Source organism: Engystomops pustulosus, chromosome 2 (genome assembly GCF_040894005.1).
Source record: "Engystomops pustulosus chromosome 2, aEngPut4.maternal, whole genome shotgun sequence".
Lineage (NCBI taxonomy): Eukaryota > Metazoa > Chordata > Amphibia > Anura > Leptodactylidae > Engystomops > Engystomops pustulosus.
In genome coordinates, this window is record NC_092412.1 from 218,775,202 (window position 1) to 218,792,426 (window position 17,225).

Sequence of the window (17,225 nt, forward strand, 5' to 3'; positions counted from 1 at the left end):
TAGGAAATAGCGGAGATGTTGCGCACGCACGGTCGTGCGCAGCGCCGAAGCCTCTCCTGCTCTAAAGTTTAAAAAGTGTTAAAACCGCGATACCGCGGTTTATAACACTAACGAAAGTAAGTACCGGCACCAGCTCACCCGGTACCTACCCCTACCATTCTAAGTGGTAGGTTTCCTTTAAGGTTGAGAGAAAAGGAGTTGTCCAGCACTCAGCCAAATCCATACGAAAATTGCTGTTAAAAACTTCTGCCATGGCAAAAAATAAACAAAACTGACGCGTTTCAGATCTATACGATCCTTAGTCGTAGTTCACGTGGAGTAAATGAAGTACTGGCCTTATGGAATATCCCCTAGTCTGCCCCGTTTAGGTTTCTTTACTCTTTCTATAGGTGTTACTTTCAACAATGCAGTATTGCCTGAATGAACTTCTTTGAAATGTCTAAAGGCACTGGACATTGTTGTAGCTATGTTTAAAGAGGAATTGCATATATCCACCAGATGCTCCGATATGCAAGTTTTTAGTTTTCATATCCCACATAGGACACATTGCAGTCTGTGCATCTGATGAGGTATACAACATGATTAGACTCGCAGTTTAAACATTTTTTTGTTATAGATGCGATTTTTTAAACATATTTTTGTTATAGGGGCTGAAAAATTGTTTGACTTCTATAAATCTGCATATATTGCATCTCGCGCTACCGCACTTATGATTGTCCGTAGTATGTAGCCAAGTTGTTTTTTTGTCAGTTGTAATAAAGTTATTTGGTGACAAGGTTGCACCTATCAACGTGCATTTCTTGAACTGAATGTACATCCGGTTTCTAATATCTTGGTCTTATCTTGGTATTACAGTGGTTAGTATTTCTTGATAATTTTAATTATGTTATCATATTGTCTGGTATATGTAGTACTGAAAGCAACTTGATTAGTGGGTTAGTAAGGAATTAACCCCTGATGTTATCGGTCTGAAGGTGGGGAGAAAAATGGATTTTTGCGTTTTTGGGAGTGCTTAAAACAGAGGGACTTCTGGATATTTGGGTAGTAAGTATTCCCCTGTAGCCTCAGATATTGAGTGTGATGCCATCCCTTACATGTTTGGTAAACTTCTCCAGTATGGTCATGTAACATGGCAGAAATTTCCCTATGATAAAGTGTCTTGTCTAAAATGACAATTGATCCTCCTTTGTCCGAATTTTGGATTATGATGTAGGAGTTCTGTTGTAAATGAGAGATGGCTCGAGATTCTTTTTTAGAGAAGTTATATTTTTTTGACTATTCATGGCTGTGGTTTGTAATTTGGTTAGTTCTTCCTCCACCAATTTTCTGGAATTGATCCATTGCTGGGACTCTGGAATGTATAGGATAGAAATATGGATTTTTTTTGCTTTTATTAAGTCTGAGGTGTCCGTGATGCACATTCGATTTACATCTGTTTGTAGATCTACTAGATGGGAAAACGCGAGGTGCTTACTTAATTCCGAATTGTTTGCACACTTTGTCTGGCACCGCTCATTCAAGAAAGAAGCCGTGGCTCTACTGATAGGAGGACCACGTTTGGTCGCGTCCTGATCGTCTACATAGAAGAAATGTTTTTTTTAACAGTGAGCAGTCTCATAAATGTATTTACGCTACAAATAGTATCGTACAGGCTCATATCTTGTGTGGGAATGAAATTAAGTCCTTTTGACACTATGGAAACTTCATCTTGTGTTGAACAACACGCTGAGAGATTAATAACACTTATCCAGACTGAAATTGGTCATTTCCTGCTGCGATTTGACTGCGATCTTGTGGTGGTGGTGTTTTCTTCCTGCTCTACGGTTTTTGGTGCGTTTTTTGAATTTCTGTTCATTTTGTTGTTTTTTTTGTGGATCCAGGCAGTGCCAGGTGGGACAACGCAGCAACGAGGGCGTGAATGAATTAAAACCCCAGAGGAGCCGATGGAGGCTTTGCAGAGTTCCTCAGGTTCATTTGATAATAAAAACTAATTACACTAATGCATATATACACACAAAATTAAAATGTATTCATTATGAAAATGTGATATTCTTAAATATGTGACCATTCCAGCTCAGTACAAACTAGGATTTCAGCACAGACTGATAAGACGGGGAGGAGTGAATCGGATGGTAAATGTTTTTTAAATTAACCACTGTTGCCATCTAGTGAATTATTATGCCCCCATCTGGTTAGTGCCAAGCATTGCAATGTATTGTACAGAGATGGCAAGGACACCGCAGCCGTGCCGGAACCATCTGAATCAGTCTTATAATACAGGATCCCCGGGGATGCCAGACATTATCGCTCCTGCTAGGGTGCTTGTAAGTTTAACTCTACTGGTCGTCTCTCTGGGTTGTTTGGAACTAGAGAGGATAGTGTGATTGGTCACCAAAAACTAGCAATTAGCACCTTCCTCACACAACCCTATCCTTGTCAGGGCCATCTCCAAGCACATAGTAGAAACTTCAGCACCATTGTATGTAGCGTCCTGCCTCCGACCACCATCCAAGTACCTGACCTCAGGGACAAAAACTAACTGTGTCCGGCACAATCACATTGATACGATTTTGGGGGTCCTGAGGCATCTTCTTGATCCAGCAGATAAGTAATGGATTGTAATTGTAGGGATTAATAATAGCATGAAAAACCGTTGGTGTTATTTTTTGTTCTCACCTTTGTACAGTCTTCATACTTCTAAAGTAGCCGTGCTTATAAATAACAAGAAGTCAAATATTAACACAATCCCTAGTAACATATCATTGTGTAACCACACATTTTTTTCTTCCGGTTTTATTTAAATGACACTGTTTTTTAGTAAATAATTGCAATGGGGTATAAAATCCTGGTTACAATGCACCACAGAAAGGGAAGATAAACGGTATAAACATTGAGTTTGATAAGAGAATAACTAACTGGTGGAAAGTCTACAGATCTGGTTCCTTAAGTATGTGCACAGCTGGTTCATCAGGTCTCTGTTGTGGCCTTCCACCCAGTGCATCTCCACCAGCACATTGGTGGCCTCCTGCTTCACATTCACCACACATTTAAAGAGAAAGTGAGAGCCGCTGCTAGCGCCAGGTTGTGACTCTTCTGTTGTGACCTGGGTGACTTCTTCTGAGGAATCGTGCTCATCCACTTCAGTTACCTGACCTTGGGCAGAGGAGTCCTCCGCCTCTTCTGGCAACGGCCCGGAGTCCTCTTCCATAGATTCAGGAATGCTGACGTCAGGATTTGGAGGCAAAACATCAGCATCCCCTACACCTGGGGCGGAAAGACTCTTTTCATCAAAGGTGGCATTTTTTTCTGTGGTCTCCTCGTCTTCAGCTTGTCTTTCATCCTTTCGAGGAAGAAGGAAGTTCTCATCTGGAGCTCGAGGTAGCTCTCTCAGCTGTCTCGTTCGATCCCTCTTTTTCCTACGGATGTGCACCCAGGAGTTTTCAATTGCTGTCAAAAATAAACTTTCTTCTCCGTTCCCACAGGGCACAGGCTTGTGTTGGACCTTAGAGAAAAGAAAGACAAAGGTTTTTCTGGATTACAAAGAAGGCGGCCTTAATTGGCAGAGTCTCCATAAGGAGAACTCTTACTTCTGACTGTGGATTATAAAACTACACAACAATGGACTACTAAGAGAAACTGGAAAATATCTCTAAATAACTCATAGACACAAGACAAATGACCACCAAACCCTTTGATCTAGGTGGGACTCGACAACTTTCTAATATATAGAGCAAGGTCCTAACTCTGAGGAAAGGGGGGGTACAAAAATAGGCATCTCATACATACTTGACAAGACAAAGCACATGAAGGAGAGGATATGGGGCCTACTGGAGCCGGAAGACACATGTTCTCCAGTATGTATTCAGTACGAACTGATCCAGTATAATAATGATAATAAAATCTATATAAAATATTCTACAAGAAAGCCGCCTTCTTAATGATTCTTCCAGTAATCCTGCTATTCTAATTAGGCATCACTGGCATCTCCATGTGAAGACTCCGGATACTTGGCTGTTTACTGTCAATTAACTTTTTGCAAATTGGGTAAACTTGCTATAATATTTCCCAAATTCATCTGCTCTTCCATCTGTCATTCTGCATTTATATATGGAAAGACACACAATCGGATTGTCACGTTGTGAACGTACTGCACAAAAGACGGGAGGGAAGGGACAGCGAGTAAAAAGACTCTAGGTCTTCATTGTAGCAGCTTCTGTATGAGTGCATGGCGATGGCGCCAAGAGGCTACAAGGACTGGTTATAACTACAAAGCAACAAGTTCATTTTTATTATGCAAATATATGCTAAAACCATGGCAACCATATATTCCTACTGACTGGTACAAATTTATATGAACATTGTTTCTCTGCAGGATCATGCTGCATTTCGATTGTATTATTCTGCCCAAGATCAGATTTTGCTTAGAGAGAACCTGTCAGGGTGATTGGGGACACTAAACCATCCACAGGTCCTTATGGACAAGTGGTTCAGTATCCCAAATCGCCCTTTAGCTAGTCCTTCATACTTACCTCGTAGCAGTGCACCCTGCGCCGTTGCACAGCGAAGCTGGCGTACTACTCCCCACTTCTCTGCGCACTGCACATTGTAACAAATGTCCAGAAATCACAAGGCCTCAGGTCTTTCTTTGTAAGAGGCAGTCATGGAGAGAGATCGTCACTCCCAATGATGTCACAGGGAGCAATAATCTTATACAGCATGGCGGCGTCCATGAAGGGTTATCACAATATGCAGAAAACACCCACCAACAAACCTAAAGCGCTACACAAGCCCCTCGTGTTGGAGCTACACAGGATGTAAGTGTGAAGGAGCACTTCCAACTGTGTGCTCACTGCTGCACAGATTACAGGGCAATACTGAAACGTGCAGCTGCACAGTGTAACAATAGTTTGTAAAGCCAGAACCCCGGGGGCAAGGGTAGCCCCTCACGCTAATCATTTTAAAAATTCATTTAGGTAGAAGGAGGCCATGGATAACAAATATAAGAAGATTACCACAGTAACGGTGCCTGGATCTATGACTAAGTGTCCCTGGTTTATAAGGATTGATTTTGAAAGTAGATTTCTTTTAAAGACTATGTACATCTTTGCCAACTCAACTCATTTTAGCAAGAGGGATACATTGGATGTCTATTTCCTCAAGCAAGTGCATCAGCTACAAGCTCCAGCAAATGCTGCTCCAGTATGTCCCTCCCATCTCACAGCAGACAGCTCAGTGAGATACAACCCAATCCAAAGGCTTTACTCCCTCAGCCATGACTATTCCAATAGGACAAGGCAATTGTGCAGTTTGGTTCTCACCTCCCAACAGGTTTTTGTACATGCCATACACAGAGTACACTGTCCATGCCGGACCTATTGAACCATTTACACTACATCATTCTCAGTTAGATTAAAGGTTTCTCCGATGAGGGTCACAACTGCCATAGATGTCAGTGGCACCTGAAACACAGTTCTGGTGTTATTTTATAGGAGAGAAAAATCTCGGTGTATGTCCAGGTGCCATGGAAGTTACAATCCGGAGTGTGATTTTAATTTACTGCTTTTGTTCCAGACCAACTTGCACATTTTGCCAGAAGGGAAACATAAAGATTTACTTTTCCAAAAGACCATTTTTTTTTTTCCCGGCACCTACCTTGAGATCATTAAGGATCTTTTTTAAGCAAGCTGTGACCACAGAGATATGTTCTGTGCCATCTGAGCAGTCAGACTTGTCCTTCAGCATCTTCACGGTTCCCTCTAATACAGAGAACATAATGGGCTTGCGCGGCTTTTCCAGTTTCCTCTTTTTAGAAGGCGGGTTCTAAGAGATTAAAAGAGAAATTCCATCAAAAAAAATCATAGATCACGTTAAAAGATGGCGACCCTCTACCTCTGGAGGCTGCTGGAGACAGTTTGGAAGAGAACAAGAGATATAAGCAAGTAAGATCTGTACTGGAAGAACCTTCTTCACTGCTAAAAGCTACAGAAGAGAACATTAAACCCTCCACTCCCACAAATCTATGTGGACCCAAAAATAACGGTTTATATGTAGGCTTCCTCTGTGTTCCCTCCGTATTTGTGGATCTGTATGTAAGTAACCCAAACATGTGACCCGTCAATGGGTTTAGGACAAGCTGGGGACTAGCTTTCTAGCCTTCCTTTTTTCGCATAGAGCTCATTTGCGAGTAACGTACAGACCGCAAGCAAAGAATCCTACAGGTTGAGATGTATAATACAGGAACCAGTGATGAGGAATATACTTCTACTTCGATCACATCACAGGGGTCTGCCTTCAATACAACTTATCCCCTATACACAGGCATAGGTCTTAGTACATGGGCCCGTCTGTGTTTCAGTTTCTCATTCCATTCATGTATTTGATCCTTTATTCTAATAACAGGAAACATTTTTCTGACTAAATATAATGTAAATAGAGCCGACTAGGCAAGTTTCTGCCTTTGTTGTCTTCTTTATCAGGGCAAGAGTTTTTCATGTCCGTATGCCATCAATGATTTTAACTAATGACATAGTAACCCATTGATCTCTTTGGGGTCATTCAGATACAAAGTGGGGTCACTTTTTCCTTGCAGAATCAGTTTCTTTTACATTAATTATTGTCAACCATGAGTTTTATTGCTGATGGGAAACAGACAAAGATACAGATATAATACTGACACAACATGGAATTAAGTTGTTGTGGTTTTTTTTTTTTTTTGCTGAAGCCCTTAGGATAAAATCTGGTGACCGTGTCAGATGCCTATTAAACTACAGCCTCACTCAAACAGGGTATGAAATATGCTATTTAGCATTGCCTCTTTTATGCAAAATTTCACAATTTACCCATATAAAAAAAAAAAATACCTTCAAAAGCAAAATGAGCATAGAAGAGTCACTCTGAGAAGCTGTATGGGAAGTGTCACCTCAGATGCCCCATCTTGGGCTCTATAGTACCTATAAACATGCTGAACATAAAAATATTTCAAATCAGGTGCTTCTCCTTTACTAATCTGAGCTAACAAAGTAGATAAAGACATATTTGTACATGCAAACTGCACATAAAAGATCCAGTTCCACCTATATTTGTAACTGCCTGCATCTCCAGTTCTATAGAACACAGAATCACAAGCCATGATGAGAAAAGATGAGATTCTTATGTACATCACCAAAAGAATGTTTCTAGGTGCTATAGACATTGCTTAAGATATTTGCTGCTGATTTGATGCTCCCTACCTCTAAAAGAGACTCCTCTAAGACAAAAAGTGACTCGTCTGCTCATTTTCACGTGACTTTGGAAGAGATTTTTCCTAATAGAGGAAATACCCTATTTGAGGGGCATAGTAGTTTATCAGATTCAAATCTGGTGTGTCCTTTTAATCCCAAATATCCTTCCCCATGCATATAAAATAAGGAAACTGAACATTATCATTTTAAATCATTAGACATGTGAAGGAACTGGAGAAAAATCTACGTATGAATGCAGTTCCTTAATGATGCCACCAGATGGCTCTACACCACTACAATAATCCTACATGACTAGTGCTGGATCCACCCTAATGTCTGCACACAACACAGAGCTTTGTCCTCATGTGCCTTAGGGTGATGCCACACATGGCGTTTTGATCCTGTTTTTGGTCCGTTTTTAAGCAGTCCGTCCAAAAACACATGCGTTTTTTAACGGACTGCTTAAAAACGGACCAAAAACTAGCTCAAAACGCCATGTGTGGCATCAACCTTAGTGTGTGATATTACATCTATAAGCTTGTATCGCACATCAGTTTTCTGTATGCACCTGTAAAGCTCCATAGTAAATTTCGGCATCGGTTGCATTTGTGTTATTTCTGCACACCGGATATTTCCGCAGCAGTTTCTGCAGCGAGCACACAGATGTCTGCTACATTTACATGAATGGGACAGAAATGTTTGCACCAAAACTTGTCACAGCTTAATCCTCATTAAAAAAGCAGACGAGTCAATGAGCTTACACTCGGCCCTACAAAGTTTTAGGTCTGATCCTGAACAGTAGTATTCCGATCCTTCACAATACGACGATAAACACAACTTGCATCTTGTCAGAATGGATTTAGTGGATATTCTAGACCAGTGGTGGCGAACCCATGGCATGGGTGCCAGAGGCGGCACTCTGAGCCCTTTCTGTGGGCACCCGGGCCATCACCCCAGCACACCAGACAGGACTCGAAGAATCTTCCTGCAGTTCCAAGCAACTTAAAAGATGCTGCTTTGTCATATATTTAAGTGATACTTACTTCACTACTTGGGAATTTAGGAAGAGGGAGAATGAATAGACAGGGCTGGATTACCTTTAGAGGACCACCTGCTGGCCCCACGATTCTCTATGTACAGAGGGACACTGGAAAGAAGCTGAAATGATGCAAATTTTCCATAGGCTAATATGATCGAACGTTGTTGAAAAGCAGGGAGCAATAAGTTACTGTTTTAATTTTTGGTTGGCACCTCGCTATAAATAAGGGGGTTTTGGGTTGTAGTTTGGGCACTCAGCCGCTAAAAGGTTCGCCATCATTGTTCTAGACAGTATCAGTATTCTTACAAAAATAAGTCTCTTTTATGGAATGGATCCAGAAGAACATAGCTGCATATTTCTGCTCCCTCCTTTCCCCCTTGTGCAAACATACAGACGACAGGGGGTTTATTTTCAGATGGTTTTGCCGATAGGAGATACAATTTCACTTTGTGGAATGAAGCGGATCTCAGATGTGAGCTATTTGCTGCTCTAGCACATTGTAACGCAGCTGCTGGCATCAGGGCAGAGCATAATACACAGGTAGGTCTCCCCAAGGCATACACAAAATACATACACATGGCATGATAGCCTACCACCTGACTGCACACACTATAAAGGGCCCTTTCATCATCTGCACACTATACCCATGGGATAGAAACACCAACATAGCAATACGTAAGGACACATGAGCACGCACTCAAAACATACAGACAAGAACATTTCATTGCCTTACGGGGGATACAACACATGACCCTTCTTCTACACAGACATAAAATACTGTTTATCAAAGCTAGATATCCATTAAATGGAGTCCTACCTCCACATTGCACTGTGATTTCCAACTTGACTTCTGTTTCTGTCCATTTTTCCCTTTCCGAGAAATTCCCAATTTAATCCCTATGCTAATGAGGCAGTTGCACTATCAATTTCATGTCACTTTATGTCCATTAATGCCTTATGTTTCTCACAAGACAAATCTCATGCTTATCTGTAAGAGAGGGGATGATCCAGGCGGGAATAGCAGTGGCCCAGGTGCTCAGGGCAAGATCCAGGTGCACCGACTTCCTAATTAGCATATGGATTTAAATGGGAATTTTTCAGAAACACTCAACGGACAGAAATAAAGATATTTTTCGGTGAATTTCGGTGTTTGCTGATGTGGGTAGACTCCATAAAAAGTATAATATACTCTGTTATATGTATGTATATTCTGCTGTAGACTCACTTGTGAACCTGGCCTGATATTAACATACATTTTGATCTACGATTTTATTTTTGATACATATATTTTCATTCATAGTCTTGGGAGTTGGAAATACACTTGCCATCTTTCAGCATTTTAGATTTCTGCCCTAGGTATAGCTGCCTGTATCGTTATAAAAAAAATAAAAATCAGGAAAAAGTCAATAGCTCCTTGAAAAGCACTTGAACTGTGAAGAGATGTGGCATTTAGTCTCCTGCTCTCAAATACCTGGAGGTATAAGCGAGTCCGGAGGTTGTGCCTGAAGTTATATTCCAAACTTTCCAGCAGTAATCCCTCCATGTGAGGAGAAGCCAAATGTCTGCAGCAGGAGCTCGGGGATAAACAGAATCCAAATGTGAAGGAAAAGCTTAGTCATCCGTGCAGTGTAATGGATGTGCTGAACACACTTCTCAGGTCACTTTTACAGCACATGCTTGTTTTAGTCTCAGATTTTCTCTTTTAGAAGCAGATTTCCTTCAAATAACACTAAACCTGCCAATGAATGAACATTTTTTTGCTGTTCGCCAATGAAGTATTTTCGCCTTATTCCTGATCCAGCCAGTTATCTTACAGCCAGACACAGAACCCTATAGAAATTGTGCTCCTGAAACACACAATAAAAACAGATAATAATAAATTCTGTAATTCAAGACCCAATAGGACCAGGTAAAAGGAATAGAATTTTACAATTTGCAATGCCCTCTCCTTCCTCCCTCTTCCTTCCACCCTTCACTCCCCCAATACTCCACTTTGTATTTCTCTACCGTACTAACTGCGGTGTTCAGCAGTGCTAGCCGCGCATGCGTGTTCTGCACTCAGCGATCTGCGGCCACTTACAAGCGCCAGCCTCCTGTTTGTGCACAAGTGCCGCGCACAATGTACTGAATGTACGTGGCTGCATTGCTTATATGGTGCTGGGTTGACCCAGTGGAGCTTGCAAAGCGTGCACAGCAGTCGTGCACGCTCCACAATACTAGCGCACAGCACAAGCAGCCAATCCCTGCTCTGCATTCTGTGCACAGGCACTCTCTGCTCCATCGGAGCGGAGTATCATAGGACTTGAAGTCCCGATGCGGAGCACCGCGGCCACCTTGATTCATTGGTCCAGGCCTGCAGGAATAAAAAGGTAAATCATTGTAAAAATAACCATTTCCACATGATTTAAATGGAAAACATTGTACTGGTATAAGTAGAGGGTGTATTTATTTATCACACCCAGGACTTTTGTTTTTTGGTTTTGAGACTGTATAACCCCCTTTAAGGTAACTTAAAGGGGTTATCCGGGTTTAAATTTTTTTTTATGGCCGGGCTGGGGAGGGCTAGTTAAACATAATAAACATGGACTTACCCCCTCCGGCGCCGCCGATGTCCCGCGCCGCGGTCACTTCGATCCGTGCCCCTGTAAACAAACAGGGGCACGGAAGCCGCGCACAGGGAGCTTCCGGTCCGCGATGTGGACGGCTCCTCCCATGCGTCCCTATGTCTCAGCGTTGTAAGCGCTGGGAGATGGTGCGCATGGGAGCATCCGGTCGGCCGGAAGCTCCCTGTGCGCCGGTGTAATGAAACCGGAGCACGGAGAAGACGGGCCGCGGTGCGGGACATCGGCAGCACCGGAGGAGGTAAGTAGATGTTTATTATGTTTAAATAGCCCTCCCAGCCCGGACATAAAAAATTTTTTAAACCTGGATAACCCCTTTAATATTTATCTTGGCAAATAGAAGCTTTATCTCTAGGGAGGATGAGCTGATTCAATATAGTACCCTGTCTGTAGGGTGTATGTTATAGAGCATCAGAAGCAGAACAGACTGTACATAGTTTCCTATGTGCAGGCAACATGTTGTAGAGCAGGAGAAATTGAGTAGATTGTACATGGTGTCCTATCTGCAGGCAGCATGATATAGAGCAAGAGGAGCTGAGCCCGAGGAGCTCTTTCAAAGCTTTGAAACAGACTTAGAGGAGTCATATTAGAGGCTGCCAATAGTACCGTATAAACTCGTGTATAAGCCAAGTTTTTCAGCACAAAAAATGTGCTGAAAAACCTCACTTGGCTTATACACGAGTCAAAAAAAACCTATCTTCTCTATGCTGTATTAGCCGGCAGAGACGCATACATGCGATCTTTCAGCCGACGCACGCCATGATGCGACGGTGTTGCCACTGAAGATGTCATAGTGTGCGCCTAGTATGGATAGCGTGTTACAGCAAAGAGAAAAAAAGAAGAGGAAACGCACCGAGGTTCGGGCGCTGGAGGGTGAGTATGCAAGTTTATTTTTTTTATGTGCTAGGCAAAGTGGGGGCTGGTTGGCTATATAGTATTGGGGGCTGGCTATATACTGGACACTGTGACCAATGCATTTCCCACCCTCTGCTTATACTTGAGTCAATAGGTTTTCCCAGTTTTTGGTGGTAAAACTAGGGGTCTTGGCTTATACTCGGGTTGGCTAATACTCGAGTATATACGGTACTGCACCCCTCAAAGCATAGAGATATCAGGGGTATGCATCTTTCTTGAGAACAAAGGATTTGACATGTGCAAACACAACATGAAAAATAGTGGGTTCCATTAACAATATACCACTGTCTTGAAAAAAACTAGGATTCCCTACACTTGACATACATCATGAAGAGTATGGATTTTGTATTGTGTCTTCTTAAAGGTCACTGTGATTTTTCCCCTCTTCCAAATAACCTAATCTAGGGGTTAAAATATTTGTTAAAAAAATATCCTTGGGTTTTGTCCATATAATAATAATAATAATAATAATAATAATAATAATTATTATTATTATTATTATAACAAACATACGAATACTATTTATTCACAATTAGCACGTGTGGGACAGGCTATCGATATTTGTCACCTTCCTAGGTTGTAATAATTTTGACATGTGTGGTAGAAAGAGCTCTTAACCCAGGACAATAAGAAGCATTAGCAGGTGCCATTTTAAGGTCACCTTTTAACATCCAAATTTTGCCGCAAATCTCCAGAAATACCGTCTCCCCCTCACTGAGAGCTGCAGGGGGCATCCTAGAAGGCAGCCGGTGTCTGTCACTGACAGCTTGGTCTGTACCGGGGCTACAAAGCTAAGAGATTTTCTTTTTAGATAGCGTTTTTCCTAAAAAACTGGACGCATCCAGTGCTGACATTAGATTACACATTAAACAATAAAATCTAGGGAAAATGTGGCGCTACAGCTTTAAATGGCGAGACGAGCGGCACAAACAATCAATTTTATCAAGCCACGCTCGGCTTGAAGTCACAGTCAGTCATCCTTTAAGACCTTTCACTGGCTGCTTACAATCATACCAATTTAATGCCAACTCTCTGAATTGTAATTGCCAGGCTAGACATCTGCAGTTAACCCCCCAACCTACATGAAGAAGGCGAAAATAAAAAAAACAACGCTTTGAAATCGATAGACAACATACTCGCTAGCCTGGGCTACAAAAAGGGGTCGGACAGGTCGCTCGAGACAACGTGGGACTTTCATTGTTTCACACCAGCCCCGTGATTATGGCGATAGTGTGATAGAAGCTGTCAGCTAATGCCTTTTTAATTTGTTAAGCCCAGAAAAATCAGCGTGCATGTCTAATCCTTCAGACAAATGGGCATTAGCGGGGGCAGCCTGTCACACCACGGCTGTACAAAGGGGGGTTATCAGGCTCGGGGCAGGGAGCATGTTCACCCTCAGGCTATATACAAGGAGGGACGGCAGACAATCAAGTGTAAAGGTTGTGCCATGTAAGGCAGTCACATCAACGCAATACATCATTATCCATAGTAGCCTATAAGGGGATGCTCTAGACTCATTCATGAACTACATCATTTCCACTAGAACTAAATAAATACATTTTATACACAGCCATTTCCAACATTTGTCAGAGACGGACCGATGAATCAATTACAGCTGATAAGCCCCTTACATATGCAAAAAGCCCACTTCAGCCTCTGCACGTCATATCTGGCTGTTGAATGGCTATGGGGGGAGGGGGGATACCTAAGATTGTATAGGGTTAGAATTAATGTTATAAATTCTGGTCAGGTGTATACTAGTTCCTGTGGGCCGGCCACAGAACTAATCGGGCCACATGGTTATGTGCCGCATATACTGTGTTGGCCTCATAGTATACTGAATGTGACATAAGGGGCTACGCCCAATCTTGATAAATTGCCCCCTCTTGGGATGTTACTCAAGCCATAGGGGCCTAGCAGCCTTTTGGTCTGACTTTATAGATTACCTGTTAAGTTTTTGTTACAGGTAGGTTCATAGTGTAAAAGAGAACCTGCCATTTAAATTAACCCACCCAAAATAAAGACAATTAAGAAATATGATTGAAAAGCATTGCCCTTAACCCTAAATGGTTCCTTCCCATGGCTGCAATATTAAAAAATCAGTTTGTAAACTTATATGCAAATCACCTGAAGTGAAACTAATGGGGTCTGATATATGCAGTGATCACATATATGCAGCAACGCCCTGCCTCCCTAGTCCCGATTGTCAGGTCTCACTGCTAGGACATGCTGCTGTGTGAAACATTAAAAGAGAGCTCTGTTACACCATTGAGCACTTCATGTCATGTAACCGGGGTGATGTAATCAAAGGTCCGGTTACATTTTCAATGTCTACCGCATGTATATATCTGATCTCTACTCTTTCCTATCCTCTATGGAGACTTGCTGTGATTTATGTGATCAGATGCATACATGGGGTAGATGTTGAAAATGCAACTGAGTAAAGAACCTTCAATGACATCACCCTAGTCCCTTGACATGCTGAGAAGAAGCATGGGACATGGGGAGGCACAGATGGGAGGCGCTGGACGAGCAGGACACGTCCCCTCTGATGCCAGGGAATATAACAAAGTTTATTTATTGGGATATGAGGGAAAATTGTCAGTTAATAGGGCTCTATGGGAACCTGTCACTAGCTGTATTTGTAAAAATGTGGTGACAGGTTCCCTTGAAATAAAGGTTGCTGCACCGGTAGGGAAGGGGGAAGTTTTAACAAATATTTGCTTCATTATGCCGTGTGTTCTGTCAGATATTAAATATTTAATATTGGTAAATGGTTCAAAAGAGTATTATTACAGCAGGTGTCACCTTTATTTTTTTCAACAAACTTTGCAGGAATCAGTAATATAGTGTGAGTGTACATGTGTGTATAAGAGGAGTAACCTTGTTTCTGTTCGACCTTTAATTTGCTGACCGCTGTTCCATCAGCATCTACCCCTTTCCTCTCCATAAAGCTACTAGGTTATCGGAAATCAAGCAAGTTGAGTTTCTGTCTGTCTTGTTAGCAAAATGAAATATGACAGAAATTTCAGATTGAAAAAAGCAGATTAGGAACAAAGAAGAGAGGGATGGTGATCGTATTATACCTTATCACATGAAAGTTACTAAGTTTCTTGAATTCAGTTGTACTATTGTTTTATGAATAGTTTTAAAGTTAGTGTCTATTCCAATGTTAAAACACGTGTCTAAGCTTTTATACATACCGGGATGATCACATCGTCATAAAAACTCCATGCCAGTGCCCAGCGCATTGTGCGTCCCTGGTAAAACTCAGTGTGTGCCACTTTAGGAACCTAGCATTTATTAATAAAAGAACAAAAACAAAATTGTAGTTAACTAAAATCGTCCCTCTCTCTCTTCAATGTATAAAATACTTACTATGTGCACATTTTGAACATTGAGGGGAATTGGTCCCAAGCCACAAATGAATGGTGCCAATCATACACCAATGAATTATAATGGTGATTTTATTATGGTGCTTGTCATTTTTATGGATAATTTCACAGCTATAGGCAATTCTATGTTTTATTAGAATTGTTAAGGAATCTGATACGAAGACCTCTTTAAGCCACTGATATAGATGTATATTAAAGTGTAAAGTATAAATGAATACTGCAGATAATTATAACCTATATGAAAGAAATCTGTTCCTGCGTCCTTCTTTTCCCTCTGCCTTTCTTCCTTATTTAAGCAGTTTGTGTAAATCAGCTTTCTGCCCTGTATCCACTGACAGCTAAAAGATAAAGAAACCTTATAAAATGTCTAATGACTGAACTCTTTACAGCGAGCTCCTGGATAGTTTAATCCCCTCAGAGAGATGAATCATCAAGGGAAATATTCTCTTGGTATGGAAACAGTTAATCAGTCTCATTTTATTTGTCTGAAGTGGACAGAGATCAAAAGGCTTTCAGATTCACTGCTCACTAAAGGAGAAAGAAGTAGAATAAAGCACAGAGAAGCTGCTTTACTTAATGAAGTATATGACAAAGTATACTATTAAACTTGCTCTATTCATTTCTGAAATTCAAAAAAAGTTATTTTAGTTTAAATATATATAGTAAGACATACAGTATTAGTAAAAGTATTGGCACCCCTGCAATTCTGTCAGATAATACTTGTTTTCTTCCAGAAAATGATTGCAATCACAAATTCTTTGGTATTATTATCTTTATATATTTTGCTTGCAATGAAAAAAACACAAAAGAGAATTTTTAAAAAGTCAAATCATTGATCATTTTACACAAAACTCCAAAAATGGGCCTGAGAAAAGCATTGGCACCCTCAGCCTAATACTTGGTAGCACAACCTTTAGACAAAATAACCACGAACAACCGCTTCCGGTAACCATCAATGAGTTTCTTACAAGGCTCTGCGGGAATTTTTGACCATTCTTCTTTGGCAAACTGCTCCAGGTCCCTGAGATGTGAAGGCGCCTTCTCCAAACTGCCATTGTGAGATCTCTCCACAGATGTTCTATGGGATTCAGGTCTGGACTCATTGCTGGACACTATACAAGTTTCCAGTACTTTCTCTCAAACCATTTTCTAGTGCTTTATGAAGTGTGTTTTGGGTCATTGTCCTGCTGGAAGACCCATGACCTCTGAGGGAGACCCAGCTTTCTAACAGTGGGCCATACATTATGCTGCACAATGTGTTGGTAGTCTTCAGACTTCATAATGCCATGCACACGGTCCAGCAGTCCAGCGCCAGAGGCAGCAAAGCAACCCCAAAACATCAGGGAACCTCCGCCATGTTTGACTGTAGGGACCCTGTTTTTTCTTTGAATGTCTATTTTTTTCCTGTAAACTCTATGTTGATGCCTTCTCCCAAAAAACTCTACCTTTATCTCATCTGACCAGAGAACATTCCCCCAAAACGTTTTAGGTTTTCTCAGGTAAGTTTTGGCAAACTCCAGCCTGGCTTTTTTATGTTTCTGTGTAAGAAGTGGGGTCTGGCTATCCCACCTTAACCCCTTAAGGACGGAGGGTTTTTCGGCTCATTTCTCGCTCTCCAACTTCAAAAATCCATAACTCCATAACTTTCATTTTTCCGTGTACAGACCTGTGTGAGGGCTTATTTTGTGCGTAACAAATTTTACTTTCCCGTAATGTTATTTATTTTAACATGCCATGTACTGCGAAGCTGGAAAAAAATCCAAATGTGGAAAAATTGAAAAAAAACTGCACGTGCGTCACGTTCTTGTGGGCTCAGTTTTTACGACTTTCACTCTTCGCTCCAAATAACACACCTAATTTATTCTTTGGTTCGGTGCGATCGCGGTGATACCAAATTTATATAGGTTTTATTGTGTTTTAATACATTTTCAAAAATTAAACGAATGTGTACAAAAAAAAAAATAATTTTGCCATCTTCTGACGCTAATAACTTTTTCATACTTTGGCGCACGGAGCTGTGTGAGGGGTCATTTTT

At 41.3% G+C, this 17,225-nt stretch overlaps 1 protein-coding gene across 4 annotated transcripts in view; it reads right to left on the reverse strand.

The window, feature by feature from the left end:
• Window positions 1-2,759: 2,759 nt before the first annotated feature.
• Window positions 2,760-17,225, reverse strand: part of METTL16 (methyltransferase 16, RNA N6-adenosine) — a 57,771-nt gene continuing 43,305 nt past the window's right edge. For all 4 annotated transcript variants that reach the window (XM_072138191.1, XM_072138190.1, XM_072138193.1 and 1 more), the window contains exons 8-10: window positions 14,999-15,088; window positions 5,653-5,820; window positions 2,760-3,502 (exon numbers count right to left, since the gene is read on the reverse strand). In XM_072138191.1, the coding sequence (XP_071994292.1) occupies window positions 2,912-3,502; window positions 5,653-5,820; window positions 14,999-15,088 (849 nt within the window). In that variant the 3' untranslated portion in view covers window positions 2,760-2,911. The remainder of the gene's footprint in view (window positions 3,503-5,652; window positions 5,821-14,998; window positions 15,089-17,225) is intronic.